The sequence below is a fragment of the Notamacropus eugenii genome, chromosome 5 (genome assembly GCF_028372415.1).
Source record: "Notamacropus eugenii isolate mMacEug1 chromosome 5, mMacEug1.pri_v2, whole genome shotgun sequence".
In the NCBI taxonomy this organism is placed as follows: Eukaryota; Metazoa; Chordata; class Mammalia; order Diprotodontia; family Macropodidae; genus Notamacropus; species Notamacropus eugenii.
Window position 1 is genome coordinate 437,643,723 of NC_092876.1, and position 26,041 is coordinate 437,669,763.

At 39.3% G+C, this 26,041-nt stretch overlaps 1 protein-coding gene across 2 annotated transcripts in view; it reads right to left on the minus strand.

The window, feature by feature from the left end:
* The window catches only part of CYBB (cytochrome b-245 beta chain), a 73,462-nt gene that overhangs the window by 37,658 nt on the left and 9,763 nt on the right, over positions 1 to 26,041 (minus strand). The window contains exons 1-3 of one of the 2 annotated variants that reach the window (XM_072615182.1): positions 16,460 to 16,658; positions 13,500 to 13,595; positions 11,797 to 11,907 (exon numbers count right to left, since the gene is read on the minus strand). In XM_072615182.1, the coding sequence (XP_072471283.1) occupies positions 11,797 to 11,907; positions 13,500 to 13,595; positions 16,460 to 16,504 (252 nt within the window). In that variant the 5' untranslated portion in view covers positions 16,505 to 16,658. Of the gene's footprint in view, positions 1 to 11,796; positions 11,908 to 13,499; positions 13,596 to 16,459; positions 16,659 to 26,041 lie in introns of those variants that run through there. The other variant, XM_072615184.1, reaches the window with a different exon arrangement.

Consider the following 26,041-nt stretch of genomic DNA (forward strand, 5'->3'; position numbering starts at 1 on the left):
ATTGAATTGACATTTGACTTAAAAAAATTTTTATGATAAATTTAACTACTGAGGAGCCCAGATACTTCTTCACTGTCTGTGACTAGGTACCCACAATTGGAGGATTACTTTTAATCTCTTATTAAAATTTCCATTGGGATTTAAGGACCTTTACACTCATTGTTCTGTTACTATGGCCCTGAGTAATGTATAAACACAAATGATAAATGGAGTTGTTGCTTCTATGTTGCCTTTTTCATCTATGTGGACACCCTAAAGACTAGAAAATCTTTCAAGAAGGGACATGAGTAGACCAGAATTTGTGAAACCCACCACCAGAAACAAAATTATTCAGCTCTCTAGAACCAAGAAAAATGAGGAGAAGCTGCCCAAGTGTAGTCCAGGCCAGGAAGCTACACCATAGGATAAGGGAGCTATCTCTCTGTTATACCATCACTTTTCTGTTTCTGATCTCCTTTTCTAGCCATTATGCTACAGCCTTCTATAAGAAAGAAGGGAGCCTGGAGCACGTGGGATGGGAAGGATGGTTGGGAAAAATGTGGAAGGAAAAAAAAAAGCATTGATTAAGGGCCTGCTTGGTATTGTTCATCAAGCTATACACTTTGCAAATATTATGTCATTTGATCCTCACAACAACCCTGGGAAGTAAGTGCTATCATTATCCCTATTTTACAATTGAGGAAACTGAGGCAGACAGATGTTAAGGGATTCTCTCAGAGTCACATAGCTAGTAAGTATCTTAGGCTGGATTTGAGCTTAGGTCTTTCTGCTTCTAGGCCCAGCATGTTATTCACTGTGCTACCAACTGCTTCTAAGATGTGGCTAGACAGATCTGTATGAAAAAAAAACAACCTGGAGTTTTTAGAGTGGAGTAAGCTTACTTTGGATCAATAGTATATCAAGACAGGCAAAAACAGCTATGAAAAGCTCAGGCCACATTGTGAGTGGTGAAGTGTCCAGCTCTAGATACCACATATGAGCAAGGAACTTGACAAACTGGAGGATATCTAGAGCAGTCCTACCAGTGTGTTGAAAGGATTGGAGGCTATGATCTAGGGCTACAAGAGTATTTAATCTGAAGAAGTGACTAGGGGGTGGAGGGAGGAGAGAAGGGTGTGATAACTATGTTTAGAAGTGTCATATGAAAGGGAGATTCAGCTTGTTCTATTTGGCCCCAAAGGGCAGAATTAGGAAAGAAGCAGATTTAGGTGTGATGTAAGATAACACTTCAATGATTTCACTCAATTCAACAGCATAGCACCAGAGGCCCAGCAGGAGATGTTCTGTCTGTGAGGACCCAAGTCATCACTCATGGTGACCATCTTTATCCCTTCTCTTGACTCACACAGGACATGGTAATCTCAAACTCAGTATGTCCCCAATTGAATTCATGGTTTTCTCAAAATGATCCCTCTTCAAAATGTTCTCCCTTCCTATTGATGGTCCACCATCTTCTCAGTCATTTATATTCAAAATTTAAGAGTCACTTTAGAGTTCCACTTATTCCCTCAGGGTGCCAAGTTCTGTCAATTGTTTTCTTCTCCCAACATCTCTTAAGTTTGAATCCTTCCCTCCATCCACACTGCCATCATTCAAACTATCTAAGCTATTTCAGTAGTCCCAAATTGGAAACTAAGAGGTATCTTACTTAACCAAGAGGTACTTGATTAACCAAACTATAGTACACCACAATGCTACAAATAATGATAAAAGGACAGTTTTAGAAGAAACTGGGAAGACCTCTATAAATTGATGCAGTAGAGTGAGCACAGATAGGAGAACAATTTACACAGTGACAACATAATAGAGAAAAACAATTCGGAAAGACTTCAGAATTCAGCCTAATGCAATGATAAACCACGAGCTCAGAGGCCTGAAGATGAATCACGGCACCCACCTCCTACCAATGAGGCAATGATCTTAAAATCTAGAATGAGACAAAGATGTTGGGACATGGACAACGTGGAAATTTGTTTTCCTAGAAAATGCATGTTTGTTATGAGTTTTTATTACTGCTGTTCAATTAGAGAGGATACATATAGATAGAGAGATAATGCATGTTTGTAAAAATAAAGAAAATGGGGGGTGGAGCCAAGATGGCAGACCAGAAAGACACAAACGCAGGCTCTCCCTACACAGACAATAAAATACCTGTAGAGAGGGACTCTCAACAAATTTTGGAGCAGCAGAAGTGGAGAACAACATAGTGGAGGAGATTTCCAGCCCAGGGTGATCTGAAAGGCCCACAGGAAACGTGGGTTGCACTGGTCGCAGATGTGGAGCTCAGCCTAGCCTTGGCTATGCAGCTCTTGAACAGCCCTCGGGGATGAAATCTCCAGTTGGGGAATCACCAGTCCCAGCAGCAGCAGGTTTGCAGATCCCTCAACCCACAGGTGCCAAAGGTCAATGAAGATGTTTTCTCAGCTGACCGAGAAAGGAGAAGGGCCTTCCCATAGCTCCGGCCTTAGGCAGCAGCCCACAGAGGCCACATCGGCAGGTGGCAGCAGTTCCCGCAGCCCTTACAGCAGCCTGCATCCATTGTTGGATCATAAAAACCCCTGGGGGCACTAAAGAGCTGAATATTACCTCAGCCCGGTGTAGTGGCCCTGAGGGAGCTGGCAGAACTAGAAGGCAGGTGGCTGTGGAGAGGAAACTGCTAAGATTCTAGGTGCAAAAATCCTTTTCTGCTCCCAGACCAGTGTACAGGCCTGATTGTGCCACCTTGGAGGAACTGAGATCTTAAAGACTCCCAGACTATACCCTACTCTTGTCAAAGGACCCAAAAGTCAAGTAACTGATTGGGAAAATGCCCAAAAAAGGGAAAAAAAAATAAGACTATAGAAGGTTACTTTCTTGGTGAACAGATATCTTCTCTCATTCTTTCAGATGAGGAAGAACAATGCCTACCATCAGGGAAAGACATAAAAGTCAAGGCTTCTGTACCCCAAACATCCAAAATAAATATTCAATGGGCTCAGGCCATGGAAGAGCTCAAAAAGGATTTTGAAAATCAAGTAAGAGAGGTGGAGGAAAAACTGGGAAGAGAAATGAGAGAGATGCAAGAAAAGCATGAAAAGCAGGTCAACACCTTGCTAAAGGAGACCCAAAAAAATGCTGAAGAAAATAACACCTTGAAAAGTAGGCTAACTCAATTGGCAAAAGAGGTTCAAAAACCCAATGAGGAGAAGAATGCTTTAAAAAGCAGAATTAGCCAAATGGAAAAGGATGTCCAAAAGCTCACTGAAGAAAATAGTTCTTAAAAATTAGAATGGAACAGATGGAGGCTAATGACTTTATGAGAAAGCAAGAAATCACAAAACAAAACCAAAAGAATGAAAAAATGGAAGGTAATGCGAAATATCTCACTGGAAAAACAACTGACCTGGAAAATAGATCCAGGAGAGACAATTTCAAAATTATGGGACTACCTGAAAGCCATGATCAAAAAAAGAGCCTAGACATCATCCTTCATGAAATTATCAAGGAAAACTGCCCTGAGATTCTAGAACCAGGGGGCAAAATAAATTTTGAAAGAATCCACTGATCAACTCCTGAAAGAGATCCAAAAAGAGAAACTTCTAGGAAGACTGTGGCCAAATTCCAGAGTTCCCAGGTCAAGGAGAAAATATTATAAGCAGCTGGAAAGAAACAATTCAAGTACTGTGGAAATACAATCAGGATAACACAAGATCTAGCAGCTTCTACATTAAGGGATCGAAGGGTGTGGAATATGATATTCCAGAAGTCAAAAGAACTAGGACTAAAACCAAGAATCACCTACCCAGCAAAACTGAATATAATACTTCAGGGGAAATAATGGTCTTTAAATGAAATAGAGGACTTTCAAGCATTCTTGATGAAAAGACCAGAGCTGAAAAGAAAATTTGACTTTCAAACACAAGAATCAAGAGAAGCATGAAAAGGTGAACAGCAAAGAGAAGTCATAAGGGACTTACTAAAGTTGAACTGTTTACATTCCTACATGGAAAGACAATATTTGTAACTCTTGAAACTTTTCAGTATCTGGGTACTGGGTGGGATTACACACGCACACATGCACACACACACACACATAGAGACAGAGTGAATTGAAGAGGATGGGATCATATCTTAAAAAAATGAAATCAAGCAGTGAGAGAGAAATATATTGGGAGGAGAAAGGGAGAAATGGAATGGGGCAAATTATCTCTCATAAAAGAGACAAGTAAAAGACTTTTCAGTGGAGGGAAAAAGGGCAGAGGTGCGAGAGAAAACATGAAGCTTACTCTCATCACATTCAACTAAAGGAAGGAATAAAATTCACACTCATTTTGGTATGAAAATCTATCTTACAATACAGGAAAGTGGGGGAGAAGGGGATAAGCAGGGTGTGGGGGATGATGGAAGGGAGGTCAGTGGGAGGAGTGAGCAATTAGAAGCCAACACTCTTGCGGAGGAATAGGATCAAAAGAGAGAAGAGAAGAAATAGGGGGCAGGATAGGATGGAGGGAAATATGGTTAGTCTTACACAACATGACTATTATGGAAGTCATTTGCAAAACTTCACAGATATGGCCTATATTGAATTGCTTGCCTTCCCAAAGGGGATGGGTGGGGAGGGAGGGATGAAGAGAAGTGAGAACTCAAAGTTTTAGGAACAACTGTTGAGTATTGTTCTTGCAACTAGGAAATAAGAAATACAAGTAATGGGATATAGAAAGTTATCTTGCCCTACAGGACAAAAGAGAAGATGGGAAGAAGGGAAGGGAGGGATTTTAGAAGGGAGGGCAGATTGGTGAAAGGGGTAATTAGAATGCTCAGCATTTTGGGGCGAGGGGAGGGGAGAAATGGGGAGAAAATTTGAAACCCAAAATTTTGTGGAAATGAATGTTGAAAACTTAAATAAATAAATTTAAATGAAAGAAAACTAAAGAAAACAATTTGAGACAAAAAAAATCTTGCCAAGGAAAAAGCAAATAGTATCATTATCCAGTCTAAAGCTTTCAATAGGTAGAGGGGGTAAGGAGGTTGGAGGGTGGTGACTCCATATCACTGTTAGGATGAAGCACAGTCTTGTTAACCCAGGCCCTTCACAATCGACCACCAACCTACAATTCTAAGTTCCTTTCATATGACTCCTCTTCATACAGGCTATATTCTAGCCAAAACTATTTGCTAACTCTTCCCTGACCTTGAAAAGCTATGCCCTACCTCTATATATTTTTTTCACAAGCTGTATCCCATGGACGCCTCAACCTTGTCTTTCAGAGATCATATCTGTAAAACATGGGCACAGTGCCTGACACATAGTAGGTGCTTAATAAATACTTATTCCTTTATCCTCCTTACCTTCCTTCAAGTTACAGCTCTTGGGCTACTGCTTCTGCAGTCATCCCTCCTCTTCCCAGCTGAAAGGGATCTCTCCCTCCAAAAATGTTTTAGAGCATCTCATCTGGACCTCTCCTTGGATCTCTTAGCAACTAGACTGTCACAGTGCATAGAGCATTGGACTTGGAGTCAGAAGGACTCCTGCCTCACATATTTACTAGCTGTGTGACCCTGGACATGTCACTAAACTTCTGTTTCTTCATCTGTAAAATGGGGAAATAGGATTTACTTTGAACAGTTGGGAAGAAATAAAAAGAAAGCATGTCAAGTGCTTTGCAAACCTTAAAGCAATATATAATTGCAAGCTATTTTTATTATCCCATGATTCCTGCATGTACACTTGCATACACAGCACAATCACTTCCTTCCTTCTCTGGTTCCATCCAGTAGAATGCAAGTTCCTCAAGGCTGAGATTGTGCTATTTATGTCATTATAGGTTGTTGAATGGAATTGAATATTTTATGTAGACGTGATCAAAAGATAGGAAAGGTAGTGCACTATAGCAGATAGAGAGGCAGCTTCAGAATCAAGAAGTCCTGGGTTCTAGTCCTACTCCTAAGTCAACTGGTTGTATAATCCTGGCCAATTCATATAACCCTTTAATGTCCCTGGGCAACTTTCTAAGGCTGTAAATTGTACAGCAGTTGCTGATATGCTATGGTAGAGGGAATTTCCTCACCAGGAGTTTCCATATAGATGAAACCATAGTAGGTCTGGTAAAAAAGCAAGTAAATACTTTCTCTAACACTACATGTATGCATACATAAAACATATAAATAAATTTGCAGATATGAATATAATATACAATGACATCTCCATGTGTTAACATCATACATATATACATAGGCACATATATGTGTATGTATATATATATATATATATATATATATATATATATATATATATATATATATATATAGAAAGAGAGAGATGTATATCTATCTATCTATCTATCTATCTATCTATCTATCTATCTATCTATCTATCTATCTATCTATTGTTTCCTAGGCAACAGCTACCACACTTTTTCCTCTTCTATCTTCAGACCAATTTCTTAGCTACCTGAAGAGCTTTTAAGAATGTTGCTATCTCCTTGCTGAATTTAAAGATAAGTAATTATGTTACATCATGGATCTGTAGTATTTCTATTGTCTTACCCACACTACTGCCATCATCATTGGCAAATATCATCATCCTCATCATTTTTCCTGGGCACAGATGGTTTATTTGCATGAAATTATAATTTGGCACAAATTAATTATATGCCTTATGTTTTTCATGATCAAAGTTATGAGACTGGAATCAATTTAAGATATATAATGCATAGGCTAAAATATCCACATAGAGAAGAATGAGAACCAAATGACTTTTCTATTTATTTAATGATCTCTGGATATATTTCAAGGGATATTGATAATTTAATGCTCAACAGTTTTGAATTGAAAAATTAATAGAGTTCATTAAAATATTTATACTACCATTCATTAGCCATGTAGTATTTTCAATATAAAATTAATAAGACTCACAATACAGCACTTTGTAAAGAAAAAATATACATTATGTCCACAATAAAAAATGTTTTGCTATCCTATATTTTGGGTGCTGTGCTCCTATATTTACATAAATACAACACTTGAGTGAACACAGCAGTTCTAAGTGTAATGCACCATCCAAGGGTTGTTAGATGCCCATTACATAGAACATAGAATAAACAAAATTTGAATTACTCATGATGGTCCCTAACTCTTGACATCTCAAAAGTTAGTCATGAAAAACCCAACTCAAACAAGCAGTTCATAACACAGAAATATACACCATCCATCAAAGAAAATTTATAGGTTTTAGGGTCTTTGGGCTTTCCACAAAAATGAACTAACAGTCTTTCATTAAAAAACAACAGCCAAGTTTGGCAGGGAATTTAAATCACAAATGGTGTTGAAAATCATCAGAGGGATGCTTTCCAGGACTGGTTTAAAATACTAAATGATGTGTTTGGACATTTAAGTGGCATAGATGGAAAATTCCAATTGAAATCCTACTCTGGTAAACTCTTGAAAAAGGAGATGACCCTGGGTTTTCTGAGGGTTATAGAAGTGGAACAGAAACCCGAGAAGATCCTACAAAGTGGAAAAGTCTTTGAAGATGGGCCTGGAAAACAGTGCCTCTAAAACCAATAATACTGAGTATGGATAACCTTGTTAACCAAAGGTTGGTCACTAGATTATTTCTTTACCCGGAGACACTCAGTGGAAGGGGTTCGATGTGCATTGGTGGATGGAGGATACACAGTGATAAAATCGGAGACTTTCTGAAGCCTTCGGTTACGTAAGGGCAGTCCATAACAACAGTATCATCGATAATAAATATCATTTATATAGCTCCTACTATGTGCCAGTCACTACGCTAAGTACTTCCCAAATATTATCTCACCTGGTTCTATATGGGCCAAAGATGTTGAAAAATAAACTGGTAAATAGATAATACAGTGGATTTATAAAAAAGGAAAAAAAAACAATAGTCACTAATAAATCAGAGTAACTGGCCTGGCACTCATGCATTCTCTGTCCCCTATTTGGTACTATTGGATACTAAAATCCAAAGAATATATCCGAAGAAGTCCAAAGAAAGGCATGAGGTCTTCTGGGACATAGCTTCTTGCCCTCCATCGCTAAAGAGGTAGTAGAAGTATTTTTTGTAAGTCAATCACTCAACAGGCATTTATTAAGCACCTACTATGTGCCATACCCTGTGCTAAGTTCTAAGGAAACAAAAAAAAGGCCTAAAAACAGTCTTTTCTCAGAGTTCATAGTTTAATGGGGGAAATACATATTGGCTTCCCTGTCCATTAATTGTTTCTTCATGCTGCTCATAGCAGGGCTCTATATCAGAACCATTTCTGCCTGGTGTACTAGGGAGATCACTAAATGAAAAGTCAGAAATTTTGAGTTCAGATCTACTTCCCCTAATGAGTCAGAGCAACTGGCCTCCACTTCCCCCTCTTCCACACTGCCCCAAAACAAAATGCCCAGAGCACTGCCCCTCCTTATCCTGTGGTGAGGCTGCCTTTGAGCCCCCAATTATAGGATCTTAGAAATGAGAAGGACCTTAGAGTGATCCAGTAGTCCAGCCTCCTTTATTTACTGCAATTATTGTTACCCTATCTTACAAATGGGGACACTGAGGCTCAGACAGGTTATATTACTTTGCCAAGGTCACACATCTACTTATCAGCAGAACCACACCTAAAATAGAGTTCTAACTCCTAGGCTAATGTTCATTCCATGACACCATGATCCTATTAATGCCACAGTCGATATAGAGGCAGCCTCAAAGCCAAGAAGACCTGAGTTCAAATGCAGCCTCTAAAACATACTGGCTGTGTGATCCCGGACACACGGTGATTCTCCGTGCACTAGACAACTCTCTTACTGGAAAGATGCCACCCTATATTGATAGAGAGTTTCCTTATTTGGGAATTCCCTATAGCAATGAAGTCATAGGCTCAGATCTCCCCTGCTATTTCTGTCTCTGTCCCAGTCTCTCCTCCTCTCCCTGTGTTTCTCCCTCCCTCCCTAACTCTTGTTTACAACGAGGACCAAGATACCTGACATCACAAACAGATGGCTGACTAGAGATAATAGCCTGACTGCAATACACTGGGGTTGCAAATTAGTTCCATGGGGTAATAGAGATTTCTTCACAGACTACCCTGATGAAAACCTTGTTTTTCATTATTCACTTCCTCTAGCAAGGATTATCAGAAGAGAGAGAAACGGGTGGTAGATATTACAGGAAGGGGAATACCAGATCTTTAAAGAGGAGCTGGAGCAGGTGCTCCAATGGGTTTTGGAGAATCAATTGCTAGATTTTCAGTGTGAAAGTTATCTCATAAATCATTAAATCTACAAATTAAGGCTTGATTTCTGTTTTATCGACTGTCTAGATCAGTAGCGTCAAGCTCAAATAGAAAAGGTGGCCACTAACTCGTACATAAGGATCTTTGCCAGGTGCACATATTGACTTAGTTTAAAATGTAATATAGTCTGTGTTTTATTGCATTTAACTTAGCTTGCTAAATATTTCCCAATTATATTTTATTCTTGTTTTGACCATATTCAGGAGTCTTGTGGATCACATGAGGCCCATGGGTTGTGAGAAGATTAAGATCAGTTCTGTGCCATTTTCTAATTGTTCCTATTTATAAGTAATTGATTTTTTTCCTGTAACTGATTTTGTTCTGAAACTCCTTAAATTATGGTTCTTTTGTCTCTGAATTTAGTTCAGAAATTCAGCAGGCCTGTAATGGGTTAATTGTAGCAGTCCAGCTCTCCAGCCCATCATCACTTCTCATTGGCAATCCTGCTCATCTACTCTTGCCTCAAGGAATTTAACTGACCTTCAGGGATGTGAGTGAACATAAGGGAATAGGACTTGATATCTTTGCATCGCCAAACTATCCTTCAAGGATGTTGGTCTGCTGTCCAAATGTCTAGCCTGCTTCCTAGCACCTGGCCTCAGACAATGAGCACTTCTTAGGCTGGTGAGAGAAGGTGGGTCGTTGCCAGCCCCCACTACCAAATTTTCAACCAATTACGTGGCACCATGTGTTTTAGTTTTGTAACCAACACTTCAGCAGTTTCGTGATATTATGTACCCTGTTCTGTTCTTTGTTCTGTATTCCCCAAAACCTACAAAAGGGATGCTTATCCATCTTCTTGGGGTCTCTGGCATTATGAGAGGCAAGCCATTGACTCACTCATTAGCAGGCAGCATACCCCTGTTAATAAATGTTATCTTGCACAAGGAATTGCCTCAGTGTACCTTCTTGTTGAATTTCAATGGCCACAGTTGCATGTCTGACTCCTCTGGTTTGGATTTGAGAAAGTGGTAGAGAAAAATGTTCGTAATCCAATTAAACTTAAAAGTGTGTCTTTTGCTTTTTTTTTTTTTTTTTTGGAGAGGAGTCATTAAGCGTTTGCCAGTACACACACACACACACACACACACACACACACACACACACACACACACACACAGAGTAACTCAAGGTTATTAAAAAAGAAAAATCTGTTGATTTTTCCTTTATTGGGCCCTTCATGAGGTCAACTTTCAACCAACCCATGGTGATTCCATGACTTTTCTTCAGGTTGAGATGAAACCTTGTAGATACTTACTCCAGATATTACTAATACATAAATAACATGCAGTTATATAATAAGGATTATTAAGATCCTCCTTTGTTCAAAGTGCTGGGCCTGGAGTGGATGATTCTGAGTTTAAAAGGCCATACTTGCAAATGAATGGATTACTTATCACAACCAAGAAATTTATAACAACAAGATTCAGAAAAAACTTCATAAATTTTCTAAAAACATCTCAAATTCCTCAACATTCTTCCTTTTGGGGGCAGTTGAGGGTGGGCGAGTGGATGACGAAGGAAATGAGTAACATAGTTATTTCTTCTTCTACTTCATAGTTTATAAAAACTGCCTAGAAAACAACCCAAACTAAGATAAGAATATGAAAATATTCATAAAATGTGTGAAAAGCTAGTTATTACATCCTATAGTATGGAAACTGAACTGTACCCTAATAAAGATGAAAAAGTTAAAACAAGAAATTCTATAGGTCTTACAAAAAACAAGCCAGGCCTTTCCAAGTCTTTCTACATTCAAGGAAAAAAAAATAAATGCATACACATATACGTGTGTATGTATGTATGTATGGTACGTATGTATGCATATGGGGCAACTAGGTGGTGCAATGGATAGAGCACCAGTGCAGGAGTCAGGAGGACCTGAGTTCAAATCTCACCTCAGACACTTGACACTCACTAGCTGTGTGACCTTGGGCAAGTCACTTAACCCCAACTGCCTCATCCTGGGTCATCTCCAGTCATCCTGATGATATCTGGTCACTGGATTCAGATGGCTCTGGAGGAGAAGTGAGGCTGGTGACCTGCACAGCCCTCCCTCCCTCAAAACAAAGTCAAGTGCAAGTCATGTCATTATTTCTCTGATGGCATGGTCTTCTTCGGCAACAAAGGATGAACACACACGTATGTATGTGTGTGTGTGTATACTCATGTAAATAAATATTTACATGATATATACATGTATTTGCATAGACATATATACAATGCATTTTCATATATGCACATATTAGTATATATGTATGTATATATATGCATATCTATCTATATGCGTAGCCAGCTGGTATAATTGTTTCCCCCTTAGAATGTCGGCCCCTGAGGCAGGAACTATGTTTTTGCTCATTGACCGACTGACTGAGGACACTTGTTTGGTTTGCTCCCAGGAAAGAGCAATGGGCCATTAAAATATGAGAATCTGAAAATGTGAGGAATTCAGCGGATTCCTTCCTAGCACAGGAGCAGCTCAGACGCAACCAATGGCTGTGATTTGTCTTACCGCACTAGAGCCTCTGAGGAAGGAGAGCAAGTTTCGGCAGACGGGCAGCAAGATCAGCATGCAGTTGAAATTCAGGCAGGCAGCAGGTGCTCTTGCTAAGGCCAGGGCAGGCTAGAATGCAAGGGGCATGGAGTGAATTCTAGAAGTAGCTGTTTTTTCTTTTCCTTTTTAAAGCATAAATATTGAGTTTTGAGAGTGAGTAGACCCAAAGGTCCTGAACCTATGGAAATTTAGTTCAGACTTGGTCTTTTCAGCATAAAGCAGTACCTTTTTAAAGGCCTTATGCTTGTTTAGGCTAACTCAAACTCAGTTCTTGCTAATTAGGCTAGCAACCTTTCCTTGGAGTTACACAGTCTTCTGGATTCTGTTCTATGAGTGTAACCACTGAAAGAGCCACAAGACCTGGGAGAGAGAGAGGGCAGGGAGAAGCAAGACCAGAAAGAAGGTGTCCCTTAGTGTAACAGTCTTCTCTGAACCACTATTTTGTTCAATAGGAAATTCTATCAACAATTCACAAATGCATTCTTCAAGATAAAAGGAATATTTTCCCCAGTTCCTAAGCTCCATCTTAACCTGCTTATTTGGGTGGAGTCATTTAGATAGTTCCCCAAAGTCTTCATGAGGAGAGAGGGGAAAAATATATATATATGTATATATATATATATTCACTTACAGAAATTTTGAAGAGTTTCCCCAAACCCACCTCCCCCAAAATATATCTTCCATCAGCTTTCCATGGCAAAGATCTTCCCTCCTCCCTGATCTGAGATTTGAATTCAACAATAAACACAGGGCTGTATCTATAGAAGACCACTGCTAAGTTGCCCTTGTGTTTCCTGGGAAGGAGTCAGAGACCTTGACTTCCTTATTTACCATTGCTAATCTGTCACATTAACCAACAGTAACTTTGGAAGGTTATAGAGAGCCATGGAACATGACAGTGGGAAGTCCTGGTTCTTAGGAAAGAAAGGAGAGGACACAAGTGGATATTTTGTGGATCTGACCCAGGAAGGGCAGACCCTAGAAAGTAAGATTTTTTTGTGTGTGTGAGAGAAGGGAAAAGGGAGAGACTGAAAGGGAAAGTGACAACACTAACGGAAGTATTAAAGGCAAACTCATCAACCTCACTTTTGCTGAGGCTCAGCCATGCCCAAGACCCCAAAGGATCTATTACCATGTCAATTGTATATAATAAGATTTATTATTCTTGTTTTCACATTACCATCAAATTCATCATTACTCTAAGACAACTAAGATTACCATTTGCAAAGTCATATAAAGGTTACTTTCAATACACAGAAAAGTCTTTCCAAGAGGTAATATCTGCTAAAGCTCATTTTTTAAAAAATATACAAGGTGCCACATTCTATATAATTATTATACCTCCTATATTTTGTATTAAAGCAGGGATTCTTGATCTGGAATCCTCAAGAAAAAATTTTTGATAGTTGAATTTAAATATAGTGAGTTTCATTTTTTATTCTTGTGTATTTTGTTATGCATTTAAAAGCATTATGTTGAAGAGGGATCCAAAGGCTTCATGAGACTACTGGAAGGGTCTGTCATACAAAAAATTCTCAGAACCCTATATTACAAAATTTTGTTTCCCAGAGTGGAAGAAGATGGTTAAGGAAAAATCAAAAGGGATATTGAACAATGACCATAGCATGGGAATTGTGAATGCAGAAAAGTTTTACACTTACCCCAAGAAGCTTGCGTGTATAAAAATACTTGGCCGGGAGATCATAAACTCGGTAGTACCACACAAAGAGGAAGGCATTTAAGCCCAGCCACACAAACTGCACAGAACAGAGAATCTTGTAAAACAATGTCTTCTCACGCATTACCGTATTACCATGAAGAATTTTATTTCCCCCTATGACCATTACCTGTCAACTACAGATTAGGATTCCCAGAGACCCCAGGGACTGGGGCTGCTAAGGTAGCACAAGCTTTCCCCTAGAACTGTACCAACAAGATTACTAAAACAGTACATTCCTAGGCAAACCCCTTGATCTCTTTTAGACTTAAATTCCTTAGCTGATGGTACAATGGATAGAGGACCTAGGGTAGGGAAAATATGACTCAGGTTCAAATGCCATTTCAAACACAAGTTGTGTGACCATGGGCAAGTCACTTAACCTCTGCCTCAGTTTCTTCAGCTGTAAATGGGGATAATAATAGTACCTACCTCATGAAGTTGAGGATCAAATGAGATAAATTTGTAAAATGCTTAGCCTAATGCCTGTTTCTTTCCTTTCCCATTTATGAAATAAGATGACTCAAACTTGTGCCACCTATTTCATCGGGCTGTTCTGAGGGCAAAAATAAAATGCAAAGCATTTTGTAAATTGTAAAGCACTACACAGGGACAGATAGATGGTCTAGTAGATAGAGTGCCAGGTCTGGAGTCAGGAAGATACATCTCCCTGAGTTTAAATCTGGCCTCAGACACTTATTTAGCTGTGTGACCCTAGGCAAGTCACAACCCTGTTTGCCTCAGTTTCTTCATCTGTAAAATGAGCTGGAGAAGGAAATGGCAAACCACTCCAGTATCTTTGCCAAGGAAACCTCAAATGGGGTCATGAAGAGTCAGACATGACTGAAATCTGACAAAAGCACTACATGAAGGTAAGTCATCTCTACCTTCTTCTTGCCTCCTTGTTCACCTTCCCCTTCTATCTTTCTCTTTCTTCTCCTTAACGACCAAAGATATCCATTTTGCTTACCTACTTTCCTATTCTACTCTTATGTCACCCTTACTTATAACCTATGGTCATTTTAATTGTGCTTAACCAACTTTCCTTATAACCGTTCTTTTTTTTCTAAATCCCCTTTCCTTTTTTCCAGGCTCTGCCTTTAGATACATATTTAAATAAAAACTTTTAAGATGGAGCTACTTTTTTTTTTAAAGATGCCACTCTGTGGCTGTTGTCTTATCTAGGCGTAGCTCTTACATTAGAGGGAGTGGGGTCTGGCCCAAGTAGCTCATGAAGAAAATAAGAGAGAAAAGGAAGAATCTGTTTCATCTTCTCTCCCCAGGTCCCACATGCTTTTCCCACACATTATATTTCCTTTTTGAAGAGGAAATATAGAAAGCATGGATGGTCCCCAGAGTTCTCAGTGGGAAAGGGAATGGTGACCAGTCCTGGGATAAAAATATGAAAAGCTCTTCTGGGTCAGGTCAGAACTGACCCAGCCTCCGGGGGAGGTGGAAGGGGCTTTGTTTCAGGTTCCCTCAGCTGCTCCCGCTCAGCTGGGGCTGCCACAGATCTACTTTGCTCTGTTCTGCCTTTAAGCAGTCAAGGCTATTAAAAAAACATAAAAGACTAATGGATCATACAAGTCAAAAGACTACATTTCAAAAAAGTATTTAAAGTTACTTCTCTTTTTCCCAAGTTGTCAATTATTATATTTTTTTTACATTCATCACTGTGACTGTACCTTATGTCTCAGGTCTTTCACTTGGATGGATAGCACTTTGAGGAGTGTGTTTAAGGGGAACCCGGCTACTATGAAAGTAATTCATAGTCAATGCTACTCGGTATCCCCAAGAACTCAAAGGTTCAGGTCCAAGGTCTCAGGAAACCTGTTTTACCTGCTTTTATCCATTAGAAATTCTATTTTGTCTAATTGACTTCAAAGCATTCAAAAGGAAGAACCAAAAATGCTAGCTTCCATTTTTTTGCCCAGAGCTATCTTTTTTCTTTCTTTTTTTTTGTAATTAATTGGTATCATGAATTTCATTTAAAGGGAATAGTTGATCATTTTCATATTTTATACAGGACAAGAAAGAATGCTTCCTATTTAAAAATGAAAAAAAACCAGTGGTATAGACAAATCTATGGTTTATAGAACCTCCCTTTGGCAGGCTGACATGGTGGCTTGAGTATTGGACATAGATTCAGAAATACTTAGGTTCAAATCTCACTTCTCACATGCTTTGCAAGCCTATATAAATTCCAGCCATTACTATTCATGTATTCAGAAAGTAAGAGAAATTTTTCAGCCTGGCTAATTTATTTGGCTTAGGTTATCGTAAACTTATTTTTAGGTTATTATAAACCTGTTTTTAAACAGAAATTACTTCTGTTTAAAACAGACAAAGTAAAGCCAAAAAAAATGAGGAGAAGAGTGGGAGGGTAAAGAAGCTAGGAACTTTGAGTACTTTAGTAGCAATTCACATGAGAAATAAAATTCTCCTTAGTGAAAATTCCATCCTACTTTTGGAAGATCACATGAGCATTTTAATTACTCATTATTTTTTCTAAGAGACTATAAACACATCCTGAATAGCCATAGAGACACTATTTGAAAAAGCATGAGAACCTGGAACCTGGATTCATTAGCAAGAAATGTAGCTTTCTTCCACCATGAAATGTCCATTAATTTAACTACTGAAGTGACTTAAAGACATTTTCCAAAATAGGCAAAAATTACCCTTCTCCCCAAATATATAATTTCCATGAAAAAATGTCAGTGATGGAAATGGTATTTTAAAAGACATGTACCGATAAAGCAAATTGGAGGAGACCTAGTGAACATGTTGAGGGTGGGGAGAAGGAGGAGGACCCTTGGCTATTTTCCATTTCCAGAAAGAACAAAAACAAGTAAAAGACAAAAAAAACAAAAACAAATGAATAATATTTCATTTCATACTTACAATGACAAAGATGGAGAGACCCTCGTTCTCTACCCAGTTACCCATGGCTGCTTGAGATGAATGCCCTGACTGCACCGTTTTTCTGCACTATGTACCCTTTTCCCATGAGGAAGTGAAAACAGTAACCCCAGAGAGAAATCTATTTCCTTTTCTACTATCGAAGTTAAGTAACCATTGGTCAATAAAGAATTATTTCCCTGCTCACTTTAAATGTTTAAACCACAGAGACTTTTTTTAAGAGTGGATTTTTAAAAAAAAATGTTGCAATCTTAAAAAGGATATGACTGAATCATTTTCTTAAATTGAGAAGCAATGTTTGAATTTTAAAATGTGACTACTGCTCGAATTCATGGGTATTTTATGCACCAAGGGCTTTTTTGTTATTTGATCCTTAACTGGAACACATAAAATGTTCAAGTATACCTTCCTCTAGATTCAGTAAAAAGCACATTAAATTAATATAGTAACTTTTGCCTTTACTCTTGCAATTGCTGAGCTGGAGGAAGTTTGGTACACTTAGAAAGGTTTTTTGACAAATTGCTGGGCCTAAAGATCAGAATTTTCTCTTTTAGAATTAGTATGTAGGTGCTAAGGGGGATCAGGGAGAACCATGTGACAAAATCAAGGGCTTTCCAAGTCTCAGCAGAATCCAGAGGCCAGGTCTCTGTTACAGGGCCTCTACTTAGGCCAACCCACACTGGAGCAAGAATCTTGCCTACAGCATTTCCAAGGAACAGACCTTTGCTTGAAGACTTCAAGGGACAAGGAAACCACTACCTCCCCAAGGTAGCTCATTCTACTTTAAGTTTAGCCCTTTCTTCGTTTGTTTTCATGGTCATCGCCTCTGTGGCCCCATTTGGGATTTTCTTGTCCAAGATACTGGAGTTTTTTGTCATTTCCTTCTCCAGCTCATTTGACAAATGAAGAAACTGAGGCAAACAGGATTAAGTGACTTGCCCAGGGCCACATAGCTAATAAGTGTCTGAGGCTGGATTTGAACTCATCAGTATCAGTCTTCCTGATTGCAAGCCCAGCACTCTATTTTCTATGGAGGCACCTAGCTGCCCTATTACATACAACAGTCCTTTAAATATCTGAAGATAATTATCATGTTCCACTTAAATTGAGTCTTCTGTCCAACTGGTCATCTTACAGCATGATAGGAAGGTCCTTCCCCAACCTAGTTGCCATCCTCTGAATGTTCTGAAATTCATCCCTGTCCTTCCTGATGTATGATGCTGAACACAGTTCTCTTAATGTGGCATGGCTAAGTCTCTTGGGATTATCTTCCAAGTCTAATTTTGCACATTCTATCTCTCTTAGGGCACCCTGAGATCAGAGGATGATCGATTGGGTGGGACTTTAGAGGTCATCGGCTTCAATTTCTTCAGTTGACAGATGAGGAAGAATGATCTACCCCGGGTCACACAGCTAGTCAGAGGCAGGATTGAACCCAGTGCCTCACAGTTCTAAGTATAGTTCTTTATCCACTACACCATGCTGCCTCCGGAGCACATTAGCTTTTTTTGACTGCCATAATACATTTAACTTGTATTGAACTTGCAGTCCACTAAATGCTCAGAACTGGCTCTAACTACTAATGGCATGGGTATAAAAGTAGTGAGGATAGGGGAGCGAAATGGGGAGGCTGATGGGAGAAGAGGTGTTGGGGAGGGGGAAAGAATGAGATATAGGGGGCATGGGGGGATAATAACATTAACTGGGAATGCTATTACCTCTGTCCCCAAATCACTTTGTTCTTGTGAAAGAGAACCTACTCTATCCTCACCAGCACATTAAAACAAAAAATTAGCTTGCCTCTGTCCCCTCAAAAAAAAAGATTTATGAAAAAGTATCAAACTGGCACCTAATTAAATAAATATCTTCCCTTCCATAGATTCAAGAAGTGGTACATTATTTGTCTCTTCTCTCTCCTATTATAATTCCTGCAAGCCCCCTGCCCCCAATAATTTTTAGGGGAAAAGAAATCAAGAAAAGTCTTTTCGTGGAACAATTTACTCCTCCTCATTGTTTGTTTTGGTTTTGTGTTTGAAACAACAATCAGAGGGGCAGCTGGGTGGTGCAGTGGTTAAAGCACTGATCCTGGAGTCAGGAGGACCTGAGTTCAAATCTGATCTCAGACAGTGTGTGATTCTGGGCAAGTCACCAACCCAGATTGCCTCCTCTCTCCCCACTCCCAGAAAAAGACAGAACAATTAGAGGTATGAAAACAAGGACATCTTTCCAAATTAGAGAATGTCCCTCAGTTTCTGAGCTGGAAGCAGTGATGCAGAGTAATAAGAATGAAAACATTTTGCTTTCCTATACCTAAGTTGGAGAAGCATTAAAGCATAATGGAGAGAGAGTTGGTCTTTAAGCTAGAAAAGCCTGCTTTGAAATCCTGCCTCTGATGAAGACCCACTGTATAACCCTGGGCAAGTCACCTAACTTGAGTTTGCTTTAATCCACAGGAGAAGGAAATGGAAGACCACTCCAGGGGTTTGCCAAGAAAACCCCATGGACAGTATTGGTATGTTATGGTCCATGGGCTAACAGGAGTCAGACAAGACTAAACAAAAACAATCCCTAAATAAATATCCCTGCTGCTATATGTTGACTTAATTTTAAAATGTGTTATCTATATTTTATTGTATTTTGTTAAATATTTTTTAATTGCATTTTCATCTGCTTCAGGTCACACTTGAGAGGCCACATATAGACAGTGGGCCACACATTTGACTTCTCTGCTGTAGGGAACTCTTTAAGCTGTCAACTTACGTTGCTAGATGGAATTTCCTTACCTGAGAGTTTCCTATACCAATCAAATCTCATGTCTAGTCCCTATCCTAGGGACATTCACTGATGAACATGATCAAGATCCATCATCAGTCAGAGCTACTTGGGGGCACTACCCTGTTTGAGGTTCCAGTTGGAAATTCCCCACCCCTCCCCACCAAAGCAGTTAAGTAGTTAGAGAAACAACAGGAAGCAAGACTCCCTCTTGCCCTCCCAGCAGACTGAGGCAACTTCCCCTGAGCAGAGGTAGGTCCTCTGGCTGAGCATAGATGCAAGGTTGCAAAATCTCTCCACCTGAGAGATAATAGGGGACCAACCTGCAGAGGGGTGGAGCTGGACACCCAGACACCATCACAAGTAGAGGGATTGTTGCAATGACTGCTGGCGATTTTAAGGCTCTCGGTGACATTTTGTAGGAAGGTGAGGAATTGTGGGAGGAAGGGCAAAGCATTAAGACTGAGCTTTGTCTGCTGCCCATTGGACAGCTCTCTGGTTCTAAAGGGGGTCAGGATCTTACAGTTAAAGGAAAGAGGGATGAGGAAGGTGATGGATCTTGATCCAGCTGCTCCATCCTTTTCAGATAGAAAGAATCAATGGAAAGCTGACGTTCAATACAGGAGGAACCAGCTCAGAGTCAGTGACATACTATTCTTACATTTTACTTGCTGGTTATAAAGCAATATAGTAAAGCAAATAGAAGCAAAAAAATTTGAATGGCATCTTCAGACCTCCAGTTCTATTTTAAACATTCTATTTTTTATAATCTTACTCATTAGTTACAAGAATTTGTAGTGGACTCAAGATAGCATGACCCTAGGGTTGATTGACACCAGTGGGCTTGCTAAAATAGAACTGGCTCCTCAAACTAAGCAGGGAAAATGTCCTTCTCAAGAAGGCTGCCCAGGGTCCCTGGTCTATGAGCTTGACACTTGCCCCTGTTCCTGCCCTAGTTCTCTAACACAGTTCCCCAGATGCCTTCAGCTTCAGTCAGCAAGACTTCTCTCTCTCCAGTGCTCAAGTGATAAAAGTCCTCTCCACACTGTTCTGTCTTCAACATCCTGCGCTTTTGCCCTCTTGTCCTTGTTCCCCATGCCACTATCATCTATTTTTTAAAAATGTATTTTGTATCCTGAACTTAACACAAAAAAATTAATCCTCCATAATAAAACATGTGTGGAACAGAAAAACAAAATTATATGTGAAATTATGAATCTCTATTTCATACAGTTGGCTTTTAATATGTAGGTATGTGTGTTATGTGTATGTGTATATGTACGTGTATACATAACATACAAAATTCAACTTGTTCCTTTCAAAGCTGCCCTGCTTGACTGTGTTTCTTTAGATTATAAGCTCCTTGGGGGCAAGGACTATTTCTTTTTTAGTTGTATTTTTGTTCCCAGTGCTTAGCACAATACTCTGTAAATAGGAAGTAACTCATAAATGTCTTTTTTTTTTTTTTTTTGCTCCCTTCAGAAAATCTTTCTATCTTCTTCTGGGCATTTAGAAAATACTTCAGTGTCTCTCTCCTTCCCTCCTTCCTTCCATCTTTCCTTCCTTCTTTTTTCTTTTTCCTTCCTTCTTTCCTTCCATTTCTCCTTCCCTCCCTCCCTGTGGCGCTCTCTCTCTCTCTCTCTCTCTCTCTCTCTCTTTCTCTTTTTCTCTCTCTCTATGTATCTATCTGTCTCTGTCTCTGTCTCTCTTTTTGTCTCTCTCTCTCTCCCCTTTTTTGGCAACATTCTCACTAGCTTCTTCCTCCCTCCTCCAAATCATCCTCAATTTAAAAAAAAGAAAAATACTATCTTTTTAATAAATATGAAGAATGAAGCAAAAAAAAAGGAAAGATACATTTTTACCCATTTACCGTGTCCAAAAATGCTTGTCTCACTTTGTACTTTAGGTCCTTCACCTCTCTAACAGGAAGTGAGTGGCATGCTTCATCATTGGTCTTCTGGAATGGTTGCTAAATGGTTGCATCTCTCACTGTTCTTAAATCTTTCAAAGCTATTTTCCTTTACAGTGTTATGGCTGTATAAATTATTCTCCTAATCCTGTTCATTTCACAGAATTCTTCCCAGACTTTTATGAAATCATCGCTTTTATGATTTTTATGACATGATAATATTCCATTACATTCATATATCATAATTTATTCAAGTATTCACCAGTTGATGGGCACCTGGTTTCCTCTGTCTTAATCTGATGCTTCAAAGTATTGCCTTTCTCATCTGTGATTCATCTACACCTCCAGGCACATTTGTGAGCAAGGATTGCCTTTAGGGTGATCATAGCTAGCTGAGGCATTATTAATTGTCACAATGTAAAGTTGTTGGATTTCACGGGTACATAAGCTATTATTTTTAACCAATGACCCCTCACACTATATTTGGTATACCACATGGGCACAGAAATGTACTCGTGGTTTCTCAGTGAAACTCTCTAAACCCCTTTTTTTTCCTTTTTCTAACTTACAGCTCAGGTACAGCTGCTAACAGGGTGCTTATTATTTGCCTCCCTCAGTGTCTTTGTTTCATGGTAGGTTAACTCTCCTCTTCTACTCCCTTCCAATTTCAAGTATAAGTGAGAACTCAAAGTGTTCTCTTGGTGAAATACCAACAACGGAATTTCACCTGCCAGGAAATAAAAATGATGATACTGATCATGGTACATAATTTTACATATAGAAGAAAGTGTAGCAGTAGGGGGCAACTCCACATGTCCCTTTGGGGTATGTGCTCCCCAACATACAGCTACCCCAGGTTCAAAATATTATGTGAGTCTGCTTTTGGTTAACTTTGATAGTCATCTGAATATAAGAAGCAAAGAACTTAATGAAATAGCATACTAAAAGAAACACAATACAACATTTTCATTGCAAAACTGGGATTTGTTCGCTTAAGAATGGATATAAAAATAGGATCAGTTAGAAGAACATGCATATATATGGAGTCCACATGGAGAGACTTATAGGAGCATGTGCATTCAGGGAACATACATAGCAGGAAATGGGTATGGATGCGATATATGGGGACGGGGGAACATGTATGACTGTGATAGTTGTAATTTTTATGTTGTTTGATGTTACGTGTATAATGATAGAACTCCAATATGGAGTCACTTAGGCCAAGTGATCCCAATGCTCATATAATATGTAGGCAAAGAAATAGAAGGCTGTACTTTTCCGTCCTTCTGGCTGATGTTAACCTTGTATCAGGCAGCTAATGTTTACAGCTTCAGATTGCATTGAACTCCTGACCATCTGCAGGAGTCATCCCTCCTTTCCCCCACCCCCCAATCCTGCTGCTTTAGACAGTCAACTCAGACTGTCTCCCAGTTTCTGATCCCAATGAAGGAATTCCCCCTACAAGAGCCTTGCTGAATACAGGTATTGATAAGTGACACTGAGAACTTCTCAGCTACCTCTGAGTCTGATTAGGAATCCTCACCCTCTACCTCCACCAATTTGGCATCAGTTACTTATTCTTCACCAAGCCTGCTTTAGGGTATGTAACTTTCATTTCTGAACCCCAACTTTGAGCGTCTTCTTGCCCTGATACATCTTCTTTCCTCTCATACTGAGTGAATTTCTTGCATCCAGGGGGATGAAACTCTATCTATATTGCCACATAGTATGTGTGTTTTTTCTTTCTTTCTTTTTTTTTTTTTTTGCCAGTGCTGTGCCACATAATAGTAAAGCCCCTTTTTCTATCAGTTTCCCAAGTACCAATTTCGTGTAAATTCTCAGACCCAGGTCTTTGCATTTACCCAAGCCAGGACAAATAAAGCACTGACTGGGGATGTTCAGAGAAGGGCAACTTCATACCTCTGATGCTGCAAGGTTACAGATACCATCTAGTGATGTCAGTGCACGTCAGGGCATACCTGCTGTTTGTCTCTCAGTTTCTGTTGGACGCTGCTTAGTCAAACGTGTAGTCTTCCCTAGCGATTTCTCTGTTTTAGTACTTCAAACACCTGTCCAGATATTGGTCAGCCAAACACTCAACACTAAACCAGCATATCAGTCAGTCAAAAAGCATTTACTGAGAATCTGATATGTCCCAAGCACTGAGAATACAAAGAGAAAAACCATGGTTTTTCCCCTCAAGGGGATCACATGGCTAATGAAGAAACCAATGTACAAAAAAATGGTACATTTTTTGCTTTCTGTACAAAAGAAAACGGAAGACAACGAGGACGGAAAGTCTCCTGCTAAGGAGATAAGAAACCTCATTAAGCCAAGACTCCAAAGGAACAAGGAGTATCTGTAGCAGATGATGATCTGCTAGGCACATAATCTTGAGCTTTTTGCTTAGATAGAATCCTTGGCTATATCTTCCAGGGAATATGGGATGCTGCTGTAATCTTTTTATCCCCAAGATTTTCTTTAATTCTTTTCAAAAAGGCAGAACCTCTAGACTAGGAATAAGCAAAAAGCCTTCTCTTGAGTCCACCTGTCTTGTTCCTTTGGAGTCTTAGCTGCTAAGGCTTCTCACCTCCATAGAAGCAGATTTTCAGTCTTATCTATGAATTGTCTTCCATGTTCTTGTATGTGTAATTTTTGCATATTGTCTTCTCCAGTACCATGTGAATTCCTTGTGGGCAGAAACCCTGTTTTTGGCTTTTTCTCTTCCTTGTTTTCCCAGTGCTTGGCACATACTAAGTTATTAATAAATGCTTTTTGACTGACTAACTGACGTGCTGGCTTAGTGCTGAAGGACTCAGGCAGTTTGAAATGACCGACCAATTTCTTTATTACTGAGATCAGTGATAATGGTTCCAGGAAGGAGTTGCATCAATTTAAAAAGGAAAGAGTTTAATTCTTTTACTTTCTTCCTCTGGAACACGGGGTAAAATAGTTCCCTTTCTTTGTGTTTCGCATTTCTTTTGGATGCAGTGAATAAATTATTATACCGACTCATATTGTGCATTCAGTACTTTCCTACTTTCTTCATTTGGAAAGACTCTAGACATGAGCTACATATAAACTTAGGAGCATTGGTATAAAGAAGGAAAGAAGGTGAGAAAAGGTGCTTCACTCCTATAAGAGGCCAAGCTTCCCTTCAGGACTGCAACTGGTCCACCCACATGCATGGGAGGCAGAGGGAAAGAGTACCCAGAGAAAGGTGGTTGTTGAATTTGCCTAAGTTCCAAATCACCAAGTTTTCAAACCCAAGTTTTTGTCATTATTCCATGTAGATAAATACAGAGGGAAAGGGCATAGGGACATGCTGAAGCCAGGGGCCAAAGATAGCCCCTTAAATCACTTTTCTGCCTTCTTGTTTTGCAGATGCAGCCAGAAACAGCCTGAAATGGGGCTTCTGCATGTCTCTACAAAAGGATGGGTTATAAAAGCTGTAAGGCTGGTAAATGTTCCAGATCCTCTGGACCAGCCAGATAATCACACTATAAAAATGCACAATATAGTGGATAGGTTGAGTTGACTGATTTACAATGATGGGACTCATTAGCTGGTTTACACAATCCCTTCAGTTATATCAGTGGACAGGTACTATTCTCCTAGGCCCATGCTAATAGATAGAGCTGCCAGTAGGGTCCCATTTTGGGGAAAGAGGGTCCAAGCTGGAAGTTCTTCTTACAAGGGAAAAGAGATGCAGAGAAAGTAATTGGATCAAGGACCTAGTAACAGATAGGATGCCAGACTAGAAAAACTTAAAAAAGGACACTGTGTACAAAGGGATTATTGAAGACTGGAAGAAGCAGATCCTTTAATTTTAGGGGACCTCATAAAGGTCAGAGAGAGCCTCAAGAGCTTAAAAAAAACTACACCAAAACTGACCTGAAGAGTCAGAGAAAGTGAGAAGGAACTGAGAAAGTCATACATAACCTTCCTCTTCCCTGCATCTCGGAAGGTGACTCTTTAAAAAACCCAAATATGCAAAACCCTCAGTTCTCAAGGATTCTCCCCCAAATCTGCCTCACGTATGGATTATCTTACTATGTACATGAGGAAGTGGTAGAAGTGGTATTCACTTCCAAGTCATGATTAGCAACTTCTTTTTTAAAAAAATCAAACCACTATCCTATGTCCTCCAACAAGGCTGACTATATGTAATACGAACAATGTGACTAGCCTTTATATAGCACTTTAAGATTTGTGAAGTGCTTTACAAATATTATTTCATTTGGTCTTCACAATAACCCTGAGGGAATTGAGGTGCTATAATTATTTCCATTTTTTACACATGAGAAAACTAAGGTAGACAGAGGTTAAATGACTTGTCCAGGATTATACAGCTAAGAAATATTTGAAGAAAGATTTGAACTCAAGTTCCTATCTGTCTATCTATCTATCTATCTATCTATCTATCTGTCTGTCTGTCTGTCTGTCTGTCTGTCTATCTATCTATCTATCATCTATCTATCTATCATCTATCTATCATCTATCTATCTATCTATCTATCTGTCTGTCTATCTATCTGTCTGTCTGTCTGTCTGTTTGTCTATCTATCTATCTATCATCTATCTATCTATCATCTATCTATCATCTATCTATCTATCATCTATCTATCTATTTATCTGTCTGTCTGTCTGTCTATCTATCTGTCTGTCTGTCTGTCTGTTTGTCTATCTATCTATCTATCATCTATCTATCTATCATCTATCTATCATCTATCTATCTATCATCTATCTATCTATCTATCTGTCTGTCTGTCTGTCTGTCTATCTATCTGTCTGTCTGTCTGTCTGTTTGTCTATCTATCTATCATCTATCTATCTATCATCTATCTATCTATCATCTATCTATCATCTATCTATCTATCATCT